The following is a 23,508-nucleotide window of genomic DNA, read 5'->3' as shown; positions in this document are numbered from 1 at the left end:
AGGAGTAGTGGCTCCTCCTGGGGTGTGTCGCCGTCAGTCACCGGAGCGTCCTGCACCCGGGCGAGAAGTAGCCGTTGCGTGCGTTGGCGGAGGTAAGCTGCGAAATGTCACTTTCACATGGGAATAAACTCCGTGAGGGGACACCGCAAGTGGGGCGTCGACGCCTACAGTGCCACCCAATACGCTGGTCGAGGCGAAGAAACCACCTCGTTTACGCCCATTTTTGATCGACAACGACGTCTACGCCCATTGATGGCGAGGCGGGGGCCACCAGTGGCGGTCATCGCCGAGTGGTCGCGAATTCCGATTCTTACCTTGTTGGGCATGCGTAAAAAATGCACATGAAGGGGGTGGTACCCCACACCGCCGATATATAAACCCCGGCGGGTAAGCGATTGCTACCAATCCATTATGGCTGTCGAAGAATACCTCACCAAGTGGTACGTGGTCCTCGCGTTGGGGATCGTGGCCTACTATGTGTTCGATAAGATCCACACCAAGCGCCTCGAAAAGAAGCTCGGCGCCGTCGCCCCTCAGGTCCACTACAAGGACCACTTCCTTGGTTTCCAGGAAGCGTTCACCCTTTTGAAGAAGAAGAACAGCGGCTGGATGGTCGACTACCTCTTCGGTCTTTTGAGCAGCGAAGCCTTCCGGGGCTACGACTCGGGTAAGTTCACCATTGCTGGTCTTGAGCTTGTCGTCACCCGTGACCCGGAAAACATGAAGGCGGTGTTGGGCACCCAGTTCAACGACTTCTCCCTCGGCATTCGCCACTCGCAATTCTACCCTCTCCTCGGTGACGGGATTTTCTCCTTGGACGGGTCGGGGTGGAAGCACTCGCGGGCGATGTTGAGACCCCAATTCGCTAGAGAACAGGTGGCCCACGTCAAGGCCCTTGAACCCCATGTGCAGGTGTTGGCTAAGCACATCCGCAACGCCAAGGGTAAGGAATTCGACTTGCAAGAATTGTTCTTCAGATTTACCGTCGACTCCGCCACCGAGTTCTTGTTCGGGGAATCGGTGGAATCGTTGCGTGATGAACTGGTCGGCTACGTCAACCACAAGCTGGAAGTTGACGGCAAGGACGAATTTCCCGAAGCGTTCAACTCGGCGCAGTTGTCGTTGCTGGACCGTGTGTTGTTTATGGACTTCTACTGGTTGGTTAACACCCCTACTTTCAAGAAGAACGTGAAGAAGGTCCACAGATTCGCCGACTACTACGTCAACAAGGCGTTGAAGATGACCCCTGAAGAATTGGAAAAGAGCAACGGCTACATCTTCCTCTACGAATTGGTGAAGCAGACCCGTGACCCCAAGGTGTTGCGTGATCAATTGCTCAACATTATGGTTGCCGGTCGTGACACTACTGCTGGTCTTTTGTCGTTTATCTTCTTTGAACTCTCGAAACACCCCGAGGTCTACGCCAAGTTGAGAGAAGAAATCTCGATGAACTTTGGTCTCGGCGAAGAAGCGAGACTCGAAGACATCTCGTTCGAATCGTTGAAGAAGTGTGAATACTTGAAGGCCGTCGTCAACGAGTGTTTGCGTTTGTACCCGTCGGTGCCCATCAACTTCAGAGTGGCCACCAGAAACACCACTTTGCCTCGCGGTGGTGGCAAGGACCAAAACGGCAAGCTCTTGGTCAAGAAGGGCCAAATCGTGTTCTACTCGGTGTACGCCACCCACAGAGACGAAAAGCACTACGGCAAGGACGCCTTGGAATTCAAGCCCGAACGGTGGTTCGACGAGTCGACCAAGAAGCTCGGGTGGGCCTTCTTGCCGTTCAACGGGGGCCCCCGTATCTGCTTGGGCCAACAGTTTGCCCTTACCGAAGCCCTGTACGTGACGGCGCGGTTGGTGCAAATGTTCGACTCGATCGAAGGGTTCAACAAGGTGCCCGCCCCCAAGATGTCCCACTTGACGATGTCGCTCTACGACGGGTGCAACGTTGCTTTGTACAACAAGCAGGAAGTTTAGACTTTTTACATAACGAGCATAATGTGTATGATATAAATTCGATTTATTTTGATTTTTCCCGTATCCCTGTCGGTGATATATAGGCCGACCGTCCGCCGGAAATTTCCACCAGACCACAAAACACACTAAGGTTGGCTCGGCCGTCCGCCCAGTGACGCCATCCACGGGGAAAATCCCCTCCAACAAAATCCCGCATTTCCCCGGTTACGAGCCACGTTCCGCGGTTCCGTTAGTGGCCGCTCGTTTCTTCTTCGCCGTGGCACCCGAAATGGCCCACCACCAGGCAAACCACGGTGAAAAGTTTTACCACTCGTTTCCCGCAGGGTTGTAGTGAACATAGACGTAGTTTCCGCCCGTTCCCGTTACCCCTCACCGACGTTCCTCAGCATAGGCCCTTACCGCTCGCCTGCAGCCCACCTTTTCATTATTTACAGAGCATCCCAATTCGCTCACAGTAAAGTGCGCATGGCCGCTCATGTCCACTCATGTCCACCAGGTAGACGGAAAGCTGGGGTCGACTAGCTGACGGGCTAGGGTAGGGCACGGTGATAGCCGGTGTAGTTTTATGTGGGTTTGTTGTCATCCGGGTCTCGGTTGGCCCGGCTAACGCCGTGGTGGCCCTCATCGGACGGCGGTTGAACCCTTGTTGCTGTGTTATGAACCCGACTCCTCGGCCAAGAAACATCCTTATATAAAGACCTCAGGGCACCCCCAGGCGCCGGTTAGTGTCCATCGATAATGAAGTTGACTGGTTTATTGTCCGCTGCCGCCGTCGCCGGCGTTGTCGCTGCTAAGCACAAGACCAACACCATGGAAACCACCCAAACCGTCGTCATCAACGAGGACTCGCCCAAGTCGACCCACAGATACGGGAGATTCGACCACACCACCAGAGTGTCGACTACCACCTGGTACGCCGGCAAGGACGGCTCGCGCTCGCCCGGTAACGACGCCGCCAACGCCTACGGTTTCGGTGGTGCCATCGTCGCCCTCGCTGCCTGGCTCCTCTAAGCCTGCCTAAGGCAATTTCGTAATGCCGGGGCCTGTTGCCCGGCGAAAATCATAATAGAAGAACTAGTTATAATATCCTAATGTATGTTGCATAGAAACAAAAGCTTGTTTTGATAACACCCGGCATTTCCGTGCGCACCCATCCGTCGCACTCCAGCCCGCCGCACGCCTGTATCGGTGGCCTCCGGTCCACCACCCATCGTCCCCGCCTGCTTACCCTACATCTTGTGGCTGTCGCCGACGTAGCTGGCGCCATCGCTGGAAGTGTACCCTCCGCAAATCCGCTGCTGTCGGCTTCCTTTCTTTTCTTGGTGTTTTAATGAGTTACTTGTAATTACGGCTTTTGAAAGCAATAGCCCATGCGACATTTTTTTTACAGTTGTGTTCTGCGCGGATTCCCTCACACTATACGTGCCGACCAACGCTCAAGGTAGAAGTCGAACCCCCCGTATTTGCTATCCGAGTAGTTTTTGTACCCGGCCCAAGTGGCTCAAGTTGTCTTGCTAAATCACTCGGAAAAATCTCCACCGTACCCTAAGCAGCCTCCCAATTGACATGTACAGTTAAACTTTTCAAAGTGTCGCAGGTTCGTGTCTGGTAATCCTTGATTTGGGAGTTTTCGCTTCGTTTGGTCTACCCGGTAACTCTAGGTTAGACTTGTAAATCGAATAGCTTCGACTTGCCAATTGTGAATGGACCAAGACTTCCCCTTCTACGCTCAATAATATCATGGCGTACTTGGTGACTAATTGTACAGCCACCCAGCAATCGAGTGAGCCGGGAGAGATGGGACGATTAGTACACTCCGATCATTTTTCTGTGTTCCCCTCTTTATCTTGCTTGAAATAATCGTCTGCGGAGGTGCCGGTAGGGAAAGGGGCGCCATATAAAGCCACCACCAATTGCCCGACACTTTTTATAGCATATGACTACCTTGACGTTGGCCCGTTATTCTTCTCGTGGTCTTCCCTTGACCGCAGCCTGGAGCCGCCATATTGGCCCCGTCCGTTATTACAGGCCCACCGAGCTCCGACCCCCAGAAACAGTGGACCACGTCGGTACAACCAAGTTTTTGAACCCGCCGCAATATCGTCATGCCAATTGGCTGGACAATGATTGTGAGCTAGTCCAAGTGACCCATCGTGTTCCTCATGACTTTACCGATCGGTTTGCCAATTTTTGCATCCAAACGGTGAGAACGGCGTTTGATTTTGTCACCGGTTACAAAAAATCCGACGACATGTCGGAAACATTCAAGGGCACCCGCTACTACATGACGCTGTCGAAATGGCTTGTCCGAGTGATATTCCTCGAATCGATCGCCGGGGTGCCAGGGGAAACTGCATCGTATCTCCGCCACTTACGGAGCTTGAGGTACCTCCGGAGAGACATGGGGTGGATCGACCTGCTTCTGGACGAGGCGTTTAACGAAAGAATGCACTTGTTGACGTTCTACCACATCGGCAACCCGCTGAAGTTAGTGCGGTTCATGGTGATTGCGTCGCAGGGCATCTTTACCAATATCTTCTTTTTGTGTTATCTTTTGTGGCCCAAGTTGGCCCACCGAGTTGTAGGCTACCTTGAGGAAGAGGCGGTATACACGTACACCCACTTGTTATACCAGTTGAAGGCGGGCCAGTTGCCAGATTTGGAGAAGGCGCCGGTGCCCGAGATCGCGTGGAAATACTGGACCACCCTCAACAAGCATTCCACGTTTGAAGAGCTTATCTTACAGATTCGTGCCGACGAGTCCAAGCACCGGGAAATCAACCACACCCTCGCCAACCTCAACCAGGAGGTCGATCGCAACCCGTTTGCCTTACAGGTGGACACCGACAAACCCCAGCCCAACGACGGGTTGAAGGTGGTACGCCCCACGGGGTGGGAGCGCAAGGAGCTTGATTTGTGACTCGGTGTATAGTGATGTCGACGACAAACGTTTGCCCTAGATTTTGCCGTAGCTACGCCGCTCCTTGACGCGATAACCTAAATGGCCCCGTGTGCTAATTTTTCCGTTTTAATTTACTAGTGTGCACAACCGCACCCCCGACACTGTGCTCATGGCAACAGAATACCCTCCCACCAGAGTCTAGATGAGGCTATCTGTGGCCCCAGGACAATGCTCATTATCTTTCAGGTACACAAAACGTCATCCCATGACGCCACAGCGACAACACGACCGCCAACATTCACCGTTGGAGCACCGCATGCCAGGGGGAATTTGCCCGAAGTTAGACGCCATTAGCCCCTAGGCTGCGCCGAAATTCCGGTGAAGGGCGATCGTGGCGTACTAAATCGCATCAACTTGCAGGTTAACGCGCGCCATTAGGTACATACCACAGAAAGGTACCGCGAAGATAGCGATCTAGACTACAGGTGTGGGATATATAAGTTTGTGTAGTATTCAGTAGCATTTATCTATCTAACCCTAGTCGCTCCTTGTCTCACCCCATGAAGTTCATCCAAATCGCCTCCCTCGTGGCTTTGGCCCATGCGTTGCCTCTCAATTATGGCGGCGCTATTACTTCGACTCCCGTGGCCGAAGTGACCCCCGTGTCGAGTGCTTTTGAAAGCCCGGATGGCCCCGTTGAATCTGGAGCCATCACCGAGCCCGGCCCCGAGCTGGCCACGGCTTTACCCACCGAGCTGGCCTACGAACTGGCTTCTGAGCTGGCCTTTGAATCAGACACCGGACTGAGTGCTGGCGAAGGGTTGCTGAACCCTCACTCAGTCTACCCTAAGGACAACTCCACCTACAGCCACACCTCTGGAAGAGTGTATGCCAATGAAACGGACGTGATCGTCACCGTGTTCCCTCCCACCGTCACCGACGAAAATGGCCAACCTGAGCCCACCCCTTACGACGACCTCACCACGACCATCACCAGTATCAAGTGGGTCACTCTCGGCCCCGAACCAACTGGTGCCCAGGGCGACCAAGGTAACCAAGACAATCAAGGTGACCAAAACGATCAAGGTGAAGACAACGGCAACGGCAACTCTAACGAAGGTAACGACGGCTCAAACTCCGGTGACCACGGTTCTGGTAACGGTGGATCACAAGGAAACAATGGCGGTGACAACGGCGCTGGTAATGACGGCTCCAACAATGGCCACCACACCAACAACGGCGACAATGGTAACCATGGCAATGGTAACAACGGCAACGGCAATGGCAACCACGGTCAAGGCAACGGCAATGGCAATGGTAACAACGGCAACAACGGCAACCATGGTCAGGGCAATAACGGTAATGGCCAAGGCAACCACGGCCAAGGAAACAATGGCCAAGGCAACAATGGCCATGGCAATGATGGCAACCACGGCAATGACGACAACAACGGTGACCACCACCCGTGGCTGAACTCGACCTCGCCACACGGGAACTGGTCGACCCCCCAGTGGAAGCGCCACCAGCGCCACATTCTTACTCCCATTCCCTTGGCGTAAACGCTCAAGTGGATTCCTCTCCAAATCAAGCATCAACGTATCACTTGGCCTGAAGTGCTCAAGCTGATCATGAATGGTGTACATCTCTGGTACCACCTCTTTCTCACCTCTCACTCTCAAGTTTGGTTTTGACCCAGTATCAATGATCTTTCAACTCTTTCGGTTCTGCTTGCAAGTATTATTTCTGAGTATACATATTGAATGGAACAACAATGTATATCATCATACGGACACTCCAAATGGCGTAGGTCGCCAGTTGTCGACTTTCTCAAACAACACCACTTTAGACTCTAGGCGGGGCCGCTTGACGGTCGGAGTTACCAGCCGACTCGGCTGCACGCCAAACTCCTTTCTCACCTCGATCTTCTTATCCAATTTGGTAATGGTGGCGGTGAGATTAGCGGTGAAGTTGTCACTGACCTCTTTGGCCATATGCTGATTGATTAAAGCAAGCACGTTGCGGAACAATGCCAAAAACTTTTCCTGGACGGGGACGTCCGCCGGGTCAGCTCTGGCGTGAGCGGCTTCGATGGCAGCCCACATGCCCGTGAATATCTTAAGTTTAGTAGTGTTGAGAAACCGTTTCGGGGTGTTCAAAACTAGGCTGAATAGCGTCAGTAGCCATTCGACACTGGCTTCAGTGAGATCGGTGACCACAAGAGCATGGTACAAGTCGAGCTGGAACTGAAACCCGAGGTCGTGAAACAACGGAGTAAAGCACTTTATAAGGGGTTTCTGCTTCTTGTTAACTAACAAGTTTCTCTCTATGAGACCCTCGATAAGCAGCCCCTGGTCCACCAGGCGGAACAGCTCCGCCACTTTGCCAAGGTGTTTCGCCCGGAAATTCGCTTCATCCGCTTTGAATAACGCCCGGTAGTTCTTCACGAGGTTAACGATCAACAGCATGTGGTCGTTCTCACTCTCCACCTCGCCATTTTCCTCAACCTCGCTCCAGTAGTGTTCCGCAAGCCAGCTTAGCGCCATCGCACATGCTTGGCGACACAACTCGATGCTAGGAATGCTCTCGTGAGTCGCCTGGTGACGAAGCTCGACGAATAAGGCGGGTAGGTCAATATTGCGTGCCAATACGTATAAGGGGACGGCTACTGCGCCCTGTTGGAAGGGGTCAAGCAACCCGTTGACAAACCGAACAATCAGCATGGCGTAGGCCATATTAAGCGCTACGTGGTTGGCGCCATCGACGTCTTGTAGCTGCAATTCGACCAACCACAGAGTGGCTTCCACCGCGTGGGGGATGCGGCCCCGGCTCATTAGAGCGTGCACTCGGTCGATGGCCCGTCGCTTATCCTCCTCCTTCGCCGAATAGAAGCCCTGCTTTAGCCGAACAAGCTCATCTCGGGACCGGTACAGGAGTGCTACTGGACCCCCCATCGCCGGAAATTACCACGGTCGCTAATGCCGAAATGCGATGGTGCGATGGGAGAAAAACTCCGGAAGCTGATTCCGCTAGCGACAAGATAATTGGGCATGAATTGGTGGTTTTCTTGGTGTGAGTAATGATGACCACACGGCCTATCTCGGTTCATTTTCATGCCCATCACTCGGAAGTCTTTGTTGATTGCTGCCGCGATATAGTGTTTAGCTACTACGACTCTAGCTGGACCGTTTTCGCCGTGATTTGCCGACAATTACGAGCGCGCGCCCCGATGTGACACCCCTAGCCCCAGGTTACCCCAACGTTTGAATCTTCGTGGGGACGTAAACCGTGCATCTGACCCCACACCCATAGCGTCACCACCATACACCACTCCCAAAAGCGAAAACGTAACCGTTAATCCCGCTCGTGACCGCTAATTTTGTTAGCGGCGTTTATCCCACCCATGTGACACCTCCACCTACCATTCGCCACGGTTGCATGCCGTCAGGCACGACAAAATGACACCTTCGAAAAAAAATTGTTCAGTGGCATCACCTGATGGATAATCACAGGCTTACCTCATAAACACTGATAGTCTAGAGAGTATCATCTTGTCCCACTTATAGTAAATACTACTCCGTATAATGTTTTGGCGACGCGACCCCAACCGTGATCTCACATGCTGCTGTACCCGCGGTTGGCTGCGGGGCACTCCGCTTGTGAGAAACCTGGGGAGCGCATAGCCATATATATATATCTACGGCTGCGGCCCGCGGCCGTCCAACTCCGAATGCCTCCCGTGATCGAAGACTTCGAGGAACTGATCCGTGTCATCAGACAAGCCCCCGACGTGTGGGTGGGGGCCCACCCGTTGCGGTTGCCGATGAAGATGGCCCGCGGCGTCTACGGCGGCAACACCATCGCCCAGACGTTGTTGGTCGCCATCGAGCTGACCCGGAGCGACGACGGCGCTACTTACATCCCGGAGCTGTTCCACATGTATTTCGTCAAGGCGGGCAACTGGAAAATCCCGATGACCTACCGGGTGACGTTTGCCAGCGACGACGACGGCTTGGCCCGCCGTTACATCGAGGTCGTGCAGCAGGACAACATCATCAGCACCTGCTTGTGCTCATTGAGACGGCCTCGTGCTAAAGGCCAGCCCCGCAACCCTCAACACGAGATCCAGCGGCAGATGACGACGGTGTCGAAGAAGTACGACCCGCGGCAATTGTCAAAGACTTATCACACGGGGTTTGTCCGCAACGCCTACTCCAAGGAGTTCACCGACTACACCGCCTGTCCCGAAGAGAAGTCGTTAGCGCCTTCCGACCGCTGGCTTACGGTGTGGCTGGGTCTACACAACGTCATCGACCCCAAGTACGCGGGGCGCGAGGAAGAATTGAAGGTGAGAGTGCGGCTGGAGGAAGACGAGTCTTCAGTATTTGAGGCAGGTCCCGCTGAAGTCATCCCCCCGCAGTACCAGAAGCTGTTTAAGGAACCGGTGTACAACTTGATTGGTCTCGCCAACATCTCGGATCTGGCGTTCCTCACCACACAAGCCCGGGTCAACCATATCCCTTGGAACCCCACTCAAGACCACCCCGTCGACGCCTTAGATGAAGGTAAGGATGCCGGGTTGTTGATCACTCACTCGCTCAACATCCTTCAGATCTGGCACTACCAAGCGATGTCGCTTGACCACCATATATATTTCCATGTCGATCTGATGGAAGATGACGACCAGGGGTTCGACATCGTCAAGGATTGGTTGTGCTTCAACTACAGCACCAAACGCGTCAACAATCTGAGAACGTTGGTGCGGGGCTTCATGTACAACCAAAAGGGCTACTGTGTGGCCACCGTCATCCAGGAAGGGTTGACCTTTTTCAATAAGAACGCCATGGACGAGCGAGTAAAACTCTAGAAATCTCGTTAAAAAACACTAATATACACTTAAGCTTAGATGAAGTCGTCGTCAGAGTCGTCAAAGTACTCATCCTCATCCAGTTCGTCAACCAATTGCTCAAAGTTGACCTTGTATCTCAACAACGCACCGATACCACCAAACCCTTGGCAGAATTGGGCACCTTCCGAGGATCTATCAGTGACAAACTCGAGCGTGGTACCGAAGTTCTTGTAGTTTTCCGCCAACCATTCGAGGAATGTTTCCTCCTTGACAATTTCCATCTCGGTGCCGGTGGCCTTGTCCATCTGCCACAGCTTGTCGGGCAAGTCGGGGTTGACGTTGACAACGACTTCGTTGCCTTCGCAGTCCTTCAAGGTGTAACGGATGGTGTTCAAGTTTTCGTAGACAATGACGGTTTCACAGGCACCCAAGTCCAACGCCTTAAGGGTGTCTTCGATACCGTAACAGAACTTACCACTGTCCTGGGAGATTTCGTCAAAGTATTCGTTCAACAACTTCTTTTCTTGCACGAACTTAACATTGGCAAGAGTCTCGGCCAGCAATTCAATGGCCTGGTTAAACCCGTTTTCACCACCGTAGGAAATATCGACGGTCTTGATCACCTTAGCTTGCAAACGAGGGTCAAAGAGATCGGACTTGGCCAATTCGTTCTTGAAGTCGGCCAGACCCGCAAGAATTAAACCCTTGACGTTGACCTTGTCCGCGGTGATGAAGTTTTGCACCGCAACTTCAGCGACCTTACGAACATAGTTGTGACGTTTTTCTTCACGCAAACGCGAGAAACGAACCGCCGATTGACCACCACGACCGTGCTTCTTGGGAAGGTCGACGGTGAACTTATGCAAAACTTCTCTGGTGTTACCCAGCACGGCACCAAACAACGCCCCGTTACCGTCCATAATGATGAACCCGAACCGGTCGTCGTTTTCCAACAACTCGGCAAGAGCTTCCACGTGGAACTTGTTGTCACAAAGGTACAACGAGGTGTTGATGGGCTTGAACGGTTCGAAGTCAATGTTCAATTTCTTTTCCTTACCTTCCGCGGTCAACACTTCACCACAGTAGATGACCAAACCGTTCTTGGGCACCAGGTTGTACAACTTCAACTTCTGTTGGGTCGAGGTGATGGCGGCCAATACCAGAAGACGGTTAACTCTCGATTTAATGTTGGATGCGGTACCGTATTCTTCAGTCAACTTCTTCTGCATGAGCGAGATTTGGTCCCGAGGAGGGATGATCAACGAGATCATCGACGTCCCGTTCCCCCGGGCCATTTCTAACGCCTTGATCAATTTCTTGACCTTCCAGATCTCGATATTCTTTTCAGCGTCGGTCTCCATGGTGTAGAGAATGCGTGTCGATGAGTGAAAAAATTTATAAGGTTGGCGCTACCATGTGAAGCGATGATAGTGGCCTTGAACTGAGGTACCGCGATCTGGCAAATTCACCCCCTAGTAGAATCAGATAAGCCGTAGACTACTTTTAGAAGCTTAATCAGTATCTAACTGTAACTCTGTCCGGCTCAGATAATTCATAGTATCCTCAGTGTAGATTTACTTGCTTAAGTGACTTGCTTTCACGTAGACGCACGGCTGACACTAAAATCATAATTCCGGAGAAGCGACGTTTAAACAATTCTATTTTGAGCTATCGCTTACGTTACCTGCACCAAACACAAAATTTCTTCTTCGCTTCATATATTAAGACAAAAGACAGTGTATACCCTGTTATATGATAGATCATAGTCTTCGAATCGAATATTGTGGGAACGTGTCGGACCAGAGTCTCCGGGTGAACGGCAAATGCCGAACAAAAGCCAAGTGCACGCCCCCCCTATTGTTTTTACAAACACAGCCATCACTCACCCAATGTCGTTTGGAACCGCTATCCTCGGACCCCGTACGCGGCCATTGGCAGTAAAGGCTCTCATCAGGTACTACAACTTGGACATTACCGTGTATGACTCGTTCGATGGTCATCCCGAATTCGAAAGGGCGTTTCCCCGCAAAATGGTGCCCGTATTAATCACGACGGAAGGTCTTCAGCTCAGTGAAGCGTTGGCCATTTGTCAGTATATCTTTGCAAAAGTTGATCCCCAATGTGAATGGTTGGGGATCAACGATGAGGAACGGGCTCAGATAGCCATGTGGACTTCGTTTGTCAACTCTGATGTGCTACCTACCGCAGGTTACGTGTTTAAACCGTTGAAGGGAGACAACATGCCCTACAACGAAGAATCTGTGGCGAGGCATGATCAAAAGCTAGCAACGCAAATGAACGCATTTGAAATGACGCTAGCCCACCAGCCATTTCTTATCGGTGACCGTTATACCTGGGCCGATATTTACTGCGTCTTGATGCTTTGGAAACCATTTGCGTGGTTATTTGATCAGCAGTGGCAACAACAGCATCCCCACACTACCGAGTGGTTTCAAATCATGTTGGAACAGCCAGTTGTCGCGGATGTGTATCCCCAGCACGAACCTCCACTATGCCAAGAGAGAATCAAACGTGTGGACCCGGCTACATAATCTCAACATACCGTTTCTTGTAAATTAGCGTCACGTGAGTACTCCCCCTTATAATCGTTAGCGGAAGTGTGTGTGCGCAAACCCAAACTGAATGGGGGGTATACATTCGCCCCACGCAACCGCAGAAGCAACCGTTAACCGCCCCAACGGCAATTTGCGGTGTTTTTACCCCTCCCTCAGGGCTGCCAACGGCTCTAGACCCCCAACCACACCTGGCTGGCACTCCTAGTAGTCCACCACCTCTGACGCCACACTACCTCGCCGTCGGACTTCAGCGCCCGTGTCATATGTATGCCGCACGTATACTCCAGACGAGCTTAGCCTGACCATTCTCTAAATCAAGGTGCCAGCTCTCGAAATGTCATGACCATGACCTTGCCCGCTTGCAGTTTATGATGGCTTACGGTCGTGCGGGATCTTGGTGCACTAGGTCAGCCAGGTTGCGAAAGCGGTAGTAGGCAATCTAGTTGATCACTCAAATTTTCTCATCTCACAGCCTTTTATGCGGAGTGAGCAGCCACCACCGCCTGCGATGACAATCAGTTTCTACATGACAATCAGCGCATCGTCTCGCCCAACTACAATGATCCATCAGTTCCCGTAGTCGGGAACTCTTGGTGAGGAGTGAAGGAGGGGCTGTGAAAGTGTTGCCGTGTCAGCATTTCTTTTTAGTCATGTTGGTCGCGTCGGTGTGTGGCATTTTGACAAAAAAGGCGAACACTAGCGGCTCGCGGCATGAGAAGCACAGATACCCGAAAATCAATATAGATAACCAAGAGAGTGAGACATCTGTAATACTTCCAATAGAAGGAGGAGTAGACGATCACGATATGCCTATTACCACCGTAACCTGGATTGCAGACTCCTAACGAGAAACGCTTAGCCATACTTGATTCGTGGCACCAACCCCACTTTTTTTTCCGTTAAGGCAATCCTGTACATAAACACCATCTGCAAGGCTTCGGAGTTGATATATATAAAAAACTGCCTACCCCGAAAAAGTTCCCCTTGCGCTCTGGTGTATCAATTAATCCATACTTGTCCATATCCCCCTATCATGAATGCAACAATAGCTCGTGGCGGTGCTTTGCTGGCGCCTAGCTTCTGGGAACAGGAGTACCAGCGGAGTCTCGCCTACGATCGGGCGCTGGACGTGGTGGAACGTCTTCGCCGTCGGTCGTTATCGTCCGCCGAAATCGACGATAACTTCTCGATACTGACGTTGTTTTACTTCCGGAACCAGATGATATCCAACGTTCCCGGGGCTCGCTTTTTGTTCGAGAAGGGAATCCCTCAAAACACTCAGGGCCTCAGCGAACCGGACTACGAATGGGTCGTTGAGCGCTACTTGCACTCGCATCAAACCGTCGACGTCGGCATCAGCGACTGGCTGGTGCTGTGTTACATGATTGGCCTCGAAGCCGAACTCAAACAAGTGTTCCACGATTACTTGCCCGTCACCCCGCCCGAAGGGTCGTTGAGAGATTTGTGGGCCCAATGCATCAAAAACTTAATCAGTTAGCTGGCTAACTGGCACTCAGCATAATTACATATAGGAAAATAACATCAGGATCCATCAAATGGACGATGGCCCTAGCTATGTTATCAATAGCTGTAACCTTCCTGACGTTGGTTGAGATCTCTAACCATCTGATGTGGTCGATTCGACTACGCGCTCTTTGGCTCTCCTCGTAAATCGACTGATTCTCAAAAGTAATGTCTCGGCGCAGCCTAATTCGTTTTGTAATGGCAGTTTCCGTAGTTTGTTCACCCCAAATCACTATGTAAGTGCTAGCCGCCGATCAAGTCAATGATCTCCACATATAACTCGTAAGGGTCCTACTATGCGCTTAACAAAATCGCTATGATTCTTTACAATTTTGCTTTTGAGAAGGATCACTTAAGGGCCGACTAAAACAGAACTACAGAAGAACAATGCCCGCATATCTAACCTCGGGGTGAGGTGTCACTACTTTAGTAAAATTGTCAGTGCGACACCTTTGACTGTGCTCCGCTGGCTCGCACGTGACGCGGATTTGACGGCTACCAAACGCACTTTGCTCCGAGCACACCCTCGATCAAATAATGCCTCTTCGAAGCCGCCGGGACGACACCGACATCCCGCAAAGTGAAGGGGTGCCTTACAACGACAACCATGTCACCATCGACGGGGCGCTTGATCCGAACCGCGAAGCGGAAGACTCCATGGACGACGACGACGATGATTCATTGCAAACGACCAAAGAGTTGAAGCTTAAGCTGCATCGCCCCCCGAACAATGCCTTTACTCAACAGAGACTCAAGGCGGTGAACCCGGTGTTGACTGCACGCACAGTGATCCCCTTGTTATTTGCCATCGCCATCGTGTTCGTGCCGTTGGGGGCCGCCATGTGGTACGCCCTGCACGTCGTTCAGGACATCGAAATCGACTACACCTACTGTGAAAACATCACCAACACCGACTACTGGGCGGAGATCCCCGGAAACTATACGTTCCGCTTCAAAAACAACGCCAGTGTGGTGCCGCCGGTGTGGAAATTGGACCACGACCCTCAGTGGGGTGATGACGAAGCTGAAAACAAGATATGCCGGATCCAATTCCAGGTGCCGGTGGCGATGGACCCTCCCATTTTGTTCTTCTACAAGCTCAAGAACTTCCACGCCAACCACCGCCGTTACGTCAAGCTGTTCTCCGAAGATCAAATCAAGGGTAAGGCGGCCGACCTTTCGAAGATTAGAGATCAAGTGGGTCAAAATTGCAAGCCGCTTGTTACCAATGCCGAAGGTAAGATCTACTACCCCTGTGGGTTGATCGCTAACTCTATGTTCAACGACACCTATTCACCTCAACTCACGGCTGTCAATGGTACTACGACGCTGTACCCTCTTACCAATAAGGGTATTGCGTGGCTGTCGGATAAGAACCGGTTCAAGAAGACGACTTATCCCCTCGACCAGATTGTGCCTCCTCCTAATTGGCACAAGGTTTACCCCGATGGCTACAATGAAAGCAACATTCCTGACATTCAACAATGGGAAGAATTTCAAAACTGGATGTCTGCTGCCGGGTTGCCTACCTTCAACAAATTAGCGTTGCGGAATCCCGAAAAGACGACGTTGCAGCCGGGTTTCTACGAGGTGGCCATCGGTATGCACTGGCCAGTACAGATGTTCAAAGGTCACAAGTACATCTACATTTCGACCCGTTCTGCCATCGGCGGTAAGAACATCTTTTTGGGGGTGGTGTGGATGGCTGGCGGTGGTCTCTGCTTCTTGTTGGCGTTAGGGTTGTTGATCGTGAACTTCATTAAACCCCGTAGAGCCGGTGACCCCAACTTGCTCCTGTGGAACAAAGCCGCCATCAAGCAAGAGTAAACTATCACCAGATCACGTCCACTTGCCTAAGATAGATCTTACGATAATATATGAAATTTACCTGAAGAACCGTGTCGGGGTTAAGCGCAGCCATTCAATTAGCAATTTCACACACAATAAGAAGAAACACCCAAATTCTCAATCTGGCGTTAGGCGGGGGCAATTGGGACCGCGGCACAATGAACTATACCCCCCATGCAATGCACACGTTTGTATACAGCGCGCGCGCATTTCCGGGCACTAACTAATCTGGCACATATCCGCAAAAATCAAGCGTTCGCTGACTTTCCCAAACCGTAGCTACAGAAACATAAATTAAACGCCCGATGGCCTGATCAATTTTGTAACCATGTCCTTCCCCACTCAATACCACGAAATCATCCTCAAAAACAAGCCGTTCAGGGACGTCAATCTCTCGTGGGGCCAACCGGATTCCACTTTTGAACTCAAGACCCACCCCCTTGATAAAGCCGATGTCAAGGATAACCAAGTGGTGGTAAGACTGATATTATTCTCTAATGACCCTACGCAAAGACTGTGGATCCAAAAAGGTCTTGACCCTAAGAGAATGTACATCGAGCCCGTCCATGAAGGTGAGCGCATGAAGTCGACCGCGTTGGCGGAAGTCATTTACTCCAAGAATGAAGGGTACAAAGAAGGCGACATCGTGTTGGCATTTCTGGGGTGGGCTGATTACGCTATCTTGAGCCCCGAACAGATCAATTCGAAGATTCCCGCTCAACAAGGGGTGCCTTTGCTGGCATACTTGTCGGCTCTCGGTATGACTGGTCTCACTGCATACTTTGGTACCACCAAAGTGGGCCAATTACAAAAGGGTCAAACCATCATTGTCTCGGCCGCCCTGGGGGCCACCGGTTCCATGGTGGTCCAAGTAGCCAAGCACCTTGTAGGCGCCAAAAAAGTGATTGGTTTCGCTGGCTCTGATGACAAGTGCAAGTGGGTGGAACTGATTGGGGCTGACGTTTGTCTCAATTACAAAACTGGCGACTTGGCCAAAAAGCTCGATGAAGCGCTCGATGGCGAATACGCCGATGTTTACTACGACAATGTTGGTGGCGAACAACTCGATCTTTGTTTGACTCGGGTAAAGCCGTTCGGCAGAGTCGTTGCATGCGGTGCTATTTCCGGTTACAACGATCACACAAAAATGAGTGTCAACCGTTGGGCTGAGATTATCATCAATCGGTTGACCGTTCAAGGGTTCATTGTGTTTGACTTTGCCAAGGACTATCCTCAAGGTTTGACCGCTTTGGGTGAAGGGGTTAAGGAGGGCAAGATCAAGAATGAAGTGGATGTTGTTGACCTTGAAGGTGACATCAAGAAGATTCCCGAAGTGTGGAACCGTTTGTTTATCGGGAAGGGTCCTGGGAAATTGGTCACCAAACTTTAATTTATACTTAAGCTACCTGATTAATACATTAAAATCATCGATTTCATAATACATTATACAAAATTCATTGGTTTACAGCCATCAACGACCCAATGAACGACAACACCAATCTCAGTCTAACTTCGTTAATGTCCTCAGGCACCAACCAGATCAACGCACCAATCTTTCTGGCAATAGAAATAGCCAACTTGGCATTGGCATACTTCTCGTCATCGGTGAGGTTGGGACCTTGATGAACAAGATCGTAGTCGACGTAGCCAGGCTTCAAACCATTGAGAACGTCCAACAACCAAACACCAGTCGAAATCAGTTCATCCTTGAACAGTCTCACAGACAGCGACTTGCCACCCTTGGTAACTTGTTGGTTAGCCCACGAAATCATATCGGCATCGGTCAACAACTTGCCACCACCATGGTTCAATTGAGCCAAAGTGTTAACAATGTTACGGCGCATCAATTGCCACACCAAGGCCAAAGTGAGCAACTTGTTACCATCGACGATATCCAGGCCTTCAATACCTACAAGGGAGAAGTTGTTAGCCTTACCAATTTCAACGGCGTAGTTGGTGTTTTCGAGGGCCTTGAAGCGCGACACTTCACCGTTGGGACCCTTCTTGTTAACGTGCTTGAACGACACAGTGCCAGGCATCACCTTTTCGAAGGCTTGCAACAAAATCAACCCATCCTTCAAGTCTTCAAACAATGAGACAACGGTGGGGTCAACATCCAACGAATTAAGCCAAAGAGTAAACACACGAGCTTCACGTTCGCCTTCAGCATCAAAGTCTTCGATTTCAATCTGTTCGTGCTCTTCAATGGGGTCAAGACCGGGCCAAGTGTTGAACAAGTTGGCAACGAAAGCCAAATTAAGCTTGGGGTTACCAGCGACAAGAGACTTGGGCGTCAAATACTTCCGGCATCCAATCTTGTCGGCGTTCTCGAGAACAATTTCAGCCCGTTGGTTAACATCCTGGACTTGCAATGCCCGGGTGTCGCACTTATCGGGGACCAATTGGTGCAACAACACAGTGTAGGCTTCCCCATCAGAGATGTCACGACTGAAGTTAGCAACTCTCCGCTGGGAACCAGCGTTCTTGAGATGGTAGTTGAACCATCTGAGCAAAATTTGTTCAGGAGGCAATCTTAAGAATTGTTCAAGCGTCTCATCGTCTTCCAACAACCGGTACAATTCAGGGTGGTGCTTAATGTCAACCTTAGACAAAAGACCACGACGAATGATCTGCCAAATGATACCCAAGATCAAATGTTCCTTCCCGTCGATAATGTCATCAGAGTGAACATTCACAACCACGCAGCCAATAGCCTTGGCCGAGTTGATGACAATGTTAGCGTTTTCTGACATCTGGAAGTTGTTCAATTGCTTACCAGCTTTGGGAGTGTTGAGTACACGAGTATCAATGGTGTCAGGCACCGAATCGTTGATCAATTGTGAAAGTACCAAACCGTCACGACATTCATCGAAAATCTGGAAGGTTTCAACATCGAACGGCAAACGAGAACCCACCAAATCATCACCAGCAAGCACCAGGTTGATGTGACGAGTGAATTCAATGCGCTCTTCATCATTGATGGAGTGAGTGGTACCACTCGACTTGCCTCCCAAGTACACCTTGTTCTTATTCGAGGCGGCGGTAGGAATAGGAGGAGCGGGCTTGTTAACACGGCCAGGCGAGCTAGGCAATTGAGGATTCTCGGGAATATCCAACGACGATGATTTGAGCTTAGCGATCAAATCAACGTAGTCATCAAGTTCAACTCTTCCCAGAGCGTCGACGTCAACTTGTTTGAGAGTTTCACGACACTGATCGTACAGATAGTTGCCCTTCTTCGACACATGGTTGATCACGTCCTTCTTCTCCACCCCCTTTTCATCGACATCCAAGTCTCTGAATTCATCGATGATGGCAAATAATTCCAGCTGGTCGAATGTCCCAGCGTATTTTTTCTGTAACTTGAGCACGTTCATGGTGGTCAATTGCGCTGTGGACACCTATGTCACTTGGTTGCCGTCGCTATTATATATAGGGGGGCTTGGTGGTCGAAGAGATTGCATGCAGGAAAGAAACTGCAACAAAGCTGAGCCATGACCAACACCGCCACCAAAGCCGCCTACTTCCACTTGCACCAATTCCTTGGCTTTATATGGTCCGATACTAACGTGCTGCTCAAACGATTCTGAATTGAAAATCCAGGAGTTCGTGCAATCGTAAAATCGTCCTACTGCGAATAGGGCAATCAGCCAGCCACACACTATCGAAATGTCGCCTACGCGAGGCGCCGAATTAAAATTCGGAGCTGATCATCGCCTATTCGTATAATCGCATCTACACCTTTACATTAATTCAGACCTTTCAAAATACGTTGAGAATTTTGGCATGTGTTTTCATGAGATAGGCTCAGCTAACCTTATTCAAGTAATCGATGCGGTTTGCCGCAATCTCTTTCGCTCTCTTGACTTGACGGGCTTGAAATAAGCAGTCTCACAAATCACATCGCGCCATGGTGGTTCCAATCATTGCTGGTATTGGGTTGACGGTTGGGGCGCTTACTATCAAGCTGACACTAGCAGCTCTTCGAAAGTTCCGTCACCTAACGCCACAGATGATCGCTCAACTTAATGGCCTCAAGCTTGTTGATCCAAACGCCGGCGTCAAACTCGACAAGCTGGATCCCCGCTACGATCAGTACCAATACATACGATCAAATTACGCCAACGAAGGATTCAAACCCCGAATAACAGAAGATGAGGCGTTGGCGATATTGGGAATCACGGGAAATGACATTCTTCAAATTAACAAAAAGATGGTTCACGATAGGTGGCGGAAGTTGATGTTGTTGAATCATCCCGACCGTCAGGGTCTGCAGTATTTGAGTCAAAAGTTAAACGAAGCCAAAGACGTGTTGGAGAATAGTTACATGTGTCGGGGTAAATGATTTGCATGCACGCATTCGACATCACACAAGCATCCCTCGACAAGGTTTACAAGGACGAGCCGATTCTTATTTACTCACGCTAGTTAAGCGAAGAGACGTTAGACGAACCTTTACAGCATAAACCAATTGGTGGTACATTCAGTGTATATATGCAAAACGTTATGTACCCTTTAGTTGCCGTTCATATCAATGGTGATCCCATCGGCGAGCTCTTGATTCGTCTCCAGAGACTGTTTATCTTCTTTGCCACCCTCGAAGTTTTGTCTCACCCGCTCATAGTGAGCAATTTCCTCAGCCGATACTGAAGGAACACTTTCGCGCTGAGCTTCAAGCAAATCTTGTTGCTTAACGGTCACCTTAATGTCCAGTGGCTGGGCAACGTTGTCAAACCACCATCTGGTCGACACCTCGGGGAGATCTTGTTCCTTTCTCTCACGGTTGTAATCTTCAATCTTCTTATCAACTTCCCCAGCGACACGAAGCATAGCCTTGAGCATAGAGTCCAGGGCGACGGAGTATAAGTCCGCACCAGTATAAGTAAGCGAGAAGTTCTTCGAAAGTTCTGAAAGGTCGACGTCATTGTCCAATGTAAATTTTCGGGTGAGAGCTTCCAAAATTTTAGCTTGCTTATCGTGTGTGTCAGAGATACCCAAGTACAACATCTTGTCGAAACGCCCAGGTCGCAACAAGGCTTCATCCAACAAATCAGGTCGGTTGGTAGCACCGACCACAAAAACACCGTCGCCATCACCCCCACTCATACCATCGAGTTCCGCAAGTAATTGAGACACGATACGATCCATGACACCGCCAGAGTCGCCTTGGTTACCACGTTTGGGAGCCACTGAATCCAATTCATCGAAGAAAATGACACATGGCTTAGCATCACGAGCCCGTTGAAACACTCGTCTCACATTGGCTTCAGATTCACCAATGTACATATTCAACAATTCGGGACCTTTAACTGAGAAGAAGTTAAGCGAAAAGTTCGTAGCGATGGCCTTCGCTAATAATGTTTTACCGGTACCGGGAGGCCCGTAGAAAAGGATACCTGATCGTTTTTTGACGCCCAGTTTGAAAAGCTCGGGGTGTTTGAGCGGCATGTCAATTGTATCCAAAATTTCGCCCTTGACAAAGTCCATACCACCTACATCTTCCCACTTAACCGTAGGAATACGAGGTGCTCCGATAGAGTCGGAGAACTGGTTTCGAGCTTCATTGATGGCTTGGTTGAAGTCTTCGGGAATCCATTGAATGCGACCTCCATTGCCCACTTTAATGAGCGCATCAAGTGAGACCCCTGATTTCTTAGCCACCTTGCCTAAACGCAGGAGTGCCTGCTTTTTCAGCATCTTCACGATACTCCGTAAATCCCTGGGGGTGAGACCAGCCAGCTGAAGGGCAAGGTTGGCATATGAGACATCATGACGCAAAAAGTACTTTGGGTCATTATCACTATTAAGCTCAAGTCCCACCAAAAATCTCATGATTGATTGCCGCTCATCTTCCAGAGGTACACCGAAATTGATTGTGAATTTCACCATCAGAGCCACTTGATCGTTAAGTTTGTCAATGTCATTGCAACTCATAATCACCATCAAATTGGAGTAGCGCGAGAGATAATCAGCGACAGTCAGTGCAATTTTGAGCAGCAAAGAGGTGTGGACATTCAGATTCTGGTCGTTGGGGTCGGTATGTGGACAGAGCGCTTCAACATGCTTAAGGTAAATCACATGGAATGCCAGCAGGGGAGCCAGAGGCTCACCAATGACCTTATCGATGCGACCGCTAAGGATACCTATAGTCTTGAGTTCCTGACCGGGGTTGACGAGGTCGTAACATTCAAGCTCCACAAGATTAAGCCCCATCTCGGTACACACATTTCTCACCACCAGTGTTTTCCCGATTCCTCGAGACATCAGAGTTAACAACACCAGAGTGCGTAAGTTGACGGGACTTGTCAAGTTGGTGCTTACAATTTTCTTGAGCTCAGCGGCGTACGTGAATTCCCCACCTTTGAAATCAAACATAGGAGGAAGATTTAAATAGCGATGCCAGTTCACAAATTCGTTTTCTGGGAGTCTTATCGACTCCACACCCAGAGACACGAATAAAGTGCGATTGGGATCAATAATGAATTGATTAGTCGACAAGTCCGTGGTTCCTTTGAGATCAACAATTTTAAACCATGCCACTGCATCTGGGTCACCCTGAGGAATCACTTCAGGCTCGGGAGCAGGATTTTCGTCAGCTTCGTCTCCATCGGCAGCGGTGATAGCGGCACTAGCAGTGTCAAACATAGTCTTTGCCAGAACCAGGTCAATCGTCACGGCGATAAAGTCGCCTTTCTGGACACACCGGAACTGGTTCAGCAAGTTAGTTTTGAGCAGACTGAAAAAGTTGTTTTGGTATGTGCGATCCATGGTGATTTGTGAAGCGACACGACTGATGATCACCGAATCAGCGACGGGCAACACTTGTGCAAGGGTTTGACTCGGCTCGGAAAACTGTTCAAGCTTAACCCGTTCCCCCTCAGAGTTGATACCCCAATTTACAAGAAGTAATGGCAGAACGTATAAACAACCACTCTCAAAATGATTTGGTTCAGTGAGGGTGAAGAGTTTAACCACAAGATGCTTGTCACCATGGACCAATTTCACAAGATCGCCATTGAATACCGGGAAACCTAAGGTGATGTAATCGCTCGAGCAAATGAATACGAACAATTCTTGATCCTCTTTCAACTGATCAGACGGGAGTCCTTCAACCAGCAAACGCTTTGATAATGGGCGCAAAGTAAACGACTTCGATTGTGTGGCTTCCTTCTTCCACATGGAACTACTCTTCATGTACGCCAGCATATCCATGTCAACTTCTTCCACTTCTCCCTCATCGGGGGTCGGCATTGGCTCCTTGCTCTTGATCAACACAATTGTGGTGTTATTTGTTACACGACCTTGGGAAACCGGTTCGCAAAGCCGAACTTGACCATTGATAAGTCTGATCAAATCCTGATCGTTGACAATACCACCACTGGGGGCGAGGAACTGACCAAATTGCTTTCGCAATGAGTCCTGAGGTTTCGCTTGTAATATGTCGTAGATGTTCGGCGGAACCTCAACGTAAATCTGGTCTAATGATGGGATGTCGCTCTGTTTGATGGCATCAACGCGTACCTTGTTGATGGTCAATTGGTCCAGAGTGTATCCATCACAGATTTGGTGATTGACGAAACGAACGAGATTATGCAGAGCATCATCAATACCACCCACACGGTAAATCTTTGCCAGGTCAAAGCATTCCGATCCCAAGAGTTTGATCAAAAGATATTTGTCGTCACTCAGTTCTTCAGGAAAAAGTCGAGCGAAAATGTCGCCACTGATTTCGACGGTGTCGGTAACATTGACGAGGCTTGGATCAGTGATAAATGCCACATTGGCCACTGTCGACAGCCCAACTGGTTCAATTGCCAGAGGCATAATTTCGTCGA

The 23,508-nt window shown here is 50.2% G+C and overlaps 14 protein-coding genes across 14 annotated transcripts; 10 read left to right on the top strand and 4 right to left on the bottom strand. All coding sequences in view use genetic code 12, as the record gives it.

The window, feature by feature from the left end:
• Nucleotides 1-411: 411 nt before the first annotated feature.
• DIURU_001105 (cytochrome P450) lies at nucleotides 412-1,977 on the top strand (the record flags this gene model as incomplete). Its single annotated transcript, XM_034153613.1, has 1 exon — nucleotides 412-1,977. One exon carries the CDS (start codon nucleotides 412-414, stop codon nucleotides 1,975-1,977), a length of 1,566 nt encoding a protein of 521 aa, XP_034014128.1.
• Nucleotides 1,978-2,715: 738 nt separating this feature from the next.
• Nucleotides 2,716-2,988, top strand: DIURU_001104 (uncharacterized protein; the record flags this gene model as incomplete). The annotated part of the gene is made up of 1 exon (XM_034153612.1): nucleotides 2,716-2,988. One exon carries the CDS (start codon nucleotides 2,716-2,718, stop codon nucleotides 2,986-2,988), a length of 273 nt encoding a protein of 90 aa, XP_034014127.1.
• A 925-nt stretch (nucleotides 2,989-3,913) lies between these two features.
• DIURU_001103 (alternative oxidase) lies at nucleotides 3,914-4,897 on the top strand (the record flags this gene model as incomplete). The annotated part of the gene is made up of 1 exon (XM_034153611.1): nucleotides 3,914-4,897. The coding sequence occupies one exon, from the start codon at nucleotides 3,914-3,916 to the stop codon at nucleotides 4,895-4,897; it is 984 nt and encodes a 327-aa protein (XP_034014126.1).
• Nucleotides 4,898-5,439: 542 nt separating this feature from the next.
• On the top strand, nucleotides 5,440-6,438 carry DIURU_001102 (uncharacterized protein; the record flags this gene model as incomplete). Its single annotated transcript, XM_034153610.1, has 1 exon — nucleotides 5,440-6,438. One exon carries the CDS (start codon nucleotides 5,440-5,442, stop codon nucleotides 6,436-6,438), a length of 999 nt encoding a protein of 332 aa, XP_034014125.1.
• A 222-nt stretch (nucleotides 6,439-6,660) lies between these two features.
• Nucleotides 6,661-7,830, bottom strand: LAS1 (rRNA-processing protein; the record flags this gene model as incomplete). Its single annotated transcript, XM_034153609.1, has 1 exon — nucleotides 6,661-7,830. The coding sequence occupies one exon, from the start codon at nucleotides 7,828-7,830 to the stop codon at nucleotides 6,661-6,663; it is 1,170 nt and encodes a 389-aa protein (XP_034014124.1).
• Nucleotides 7,831-8,606: 776 nt separating this feature from the next.
• Nucleotides 8,607-9,743, top strand: DIURU_001100 (uncharacterized protein; the record flags this gene model as incomplete). The annotated part of the gene is made up of 1 exon (XM_034153608.1): nucleotides 8,607-9,743. One exon carries the CDS (start codon nucleotides 8,607-8,609, stop codon nucleotides 9,741-9,743), a length of 1,137 nt encoding a protein of 378 aa, XP_034014123.1.
• A 35-nt stretch (nucleotides 9,744-9,778) lies between these two features.
• On the bottom strand, nucleotides 9,779-11,086 carry ERF1 (translation termination factor eRF1; the record flags this gene model as incomplete). The annotated part of the gene is made up of 1 exon (XM_034153605.1): nucleotides 9,779-11,086. The coding sequence occupies one exon, from the start codon at nucleotides 11,084-11,086 to the stop codon at nucleotides 9,779-9,781; it is 1,308 nt and encodes a 435-aa protein (XP_034014122.1).
• A 528-nt stretch (nucleotides 11,087-11,614) lies between these two features.
• On the top strand, nucleotides 11,615-12,277 carry DIURU_001098 (glutathione S-transferase family protein; the record flags this gene model as incomplete). Its single annotated transcript, XM_034153604.1, has 1 exon — nucleotides 11,615-12,277. The coding sequence occupies one exon, from the start codon at nucleotides 11,615-11,617 to the stop codon at nucleotides 12,275-12,277; it is 663 nt and encodes a 220-aa protein (XP_034014121.1).
• A 1,057-nt stretch (nucleotides 12,278-13,334) lies between these two features.
• DIURU_001097 (uncharacterized protein) lies at nucleotides 13,335-13,799 on the top strand (the record flags this gene model as incomplete). Its single annotated transcript, XM_034153603.1, has 1 exon — nucleotides 13,335-13,799. One exon carries the CDS (start codon nucleotides 13,335-13,337, stop codon nucleotides 13,797-13,799), a length of 465 nt encoding a protein of 154 aa, XP_034014120.1.
• Nucleotides 13,800-14,362: 563 nt separating this feature from the next.
• LEM3 (Lem3p) lies at nucleotides 14,363-15,652 on the top strand (the record flags this gene model as incomplete). Its single annotated transcript, XM_034153602.1, has 1 exon — nucleotides 14,363-15,652. One exon carries the CDS (start codon nucleotides 14,363-14,365, stop codon nucleotides 15,650-15,652), a length of 1,290 nt encoding a protein of 429 aa, XP_034014119.1.
• Nucleotides 15,653-16,001: 349 nt separating this feature from the next.
• Nucleotides 16,002-17,063, top strand: DIURU_001095 (MDR family NADP-dependent oxidoreductase; the record flags this gene model as incomplete). Its single annotated transcript, XM_034153601.1, has 1 exon — nucleotides 16,002-17,063. One exon carries the CDS (start codon nucleotides 16,002-16,004, stop codon nucleotides 17,061-17,063), a length of 1,062 nt encoding a protein of 353 aa, XP_034014118.1.
• Nucleotides 17,064-17,127: 64 nt separating this feature from the next.
• SAC6 (fimbrin) lies at nucleotides 17,128-19,050 on the bottom strand (the record flags this gene model as incomplete). The annotated part of the gene is made up of 1 exon (XM_034153600.1): nucleotides 17,128-19,050. One exon carries the CDS (start codon nucleotides 19,048-19,050, stop codon nucleotides 17,128-17,130), a length of 1,923 nt encoding a protein of 640 aa, XP_034014117.1.
• A 533-nt stretch (nucleotides 19,051-19,583) lies between these two features.
• MDJ2 (Mdj2p) lies at nucleotides 19,584-20,018 on the top strand (the record flags this gene model as incomplete). The annotated part of the gene is made up of 1 exon (XM_034153599.1): nucleotides 19,584-20,018. The coding sequence occupies one exon, from the start codon at nucleotides 19,584-19,586 to the stop codon at nucleotides 20,016-20,018; it is 435 nt and encodes a 144-aa protein (XP_034014116.1).
• Nucleotides 20,019-20,188: 170 nt separating this feature from the next.
• PEX6 (AAA family ATPase peroxin 6) lies at nucleotides 20,189-23,497 on the bottom strand (the record flags this gene model as incomplete). Its single annotated transcript, XM_034153598.1, has 1 exon — nucleotides 20,189-23,497. The coding sequence occupies one exon, from the start codon at nucleotides 23,495-23,497 to the stop codon at nucleotides 20,189-20,191; it is 3,309 nt and encodes a 1,102-aa protein (XP_034014115.1).
• Between the last annotated feature and the right edge of the window lie 11 nt (nucleotides 23,498-23,508).

Source organism: Diutina rugosa, assembly GCF_008704595.1.
Source record: "Diutina rugosa strain CBS 613 chromosome Unknown scaffold30_size158152, whole genome shotgun sequence".
Lineage (NCBI taxonomy): Eukaryota > Fungi > Ascomycota > Pichiomycetes > Serinales > Debaryomycetaceae > Diutina > Diutina rugosa.
This window is presented reverse-complemented; position numbering and strand designations above follow the sequence as displayed.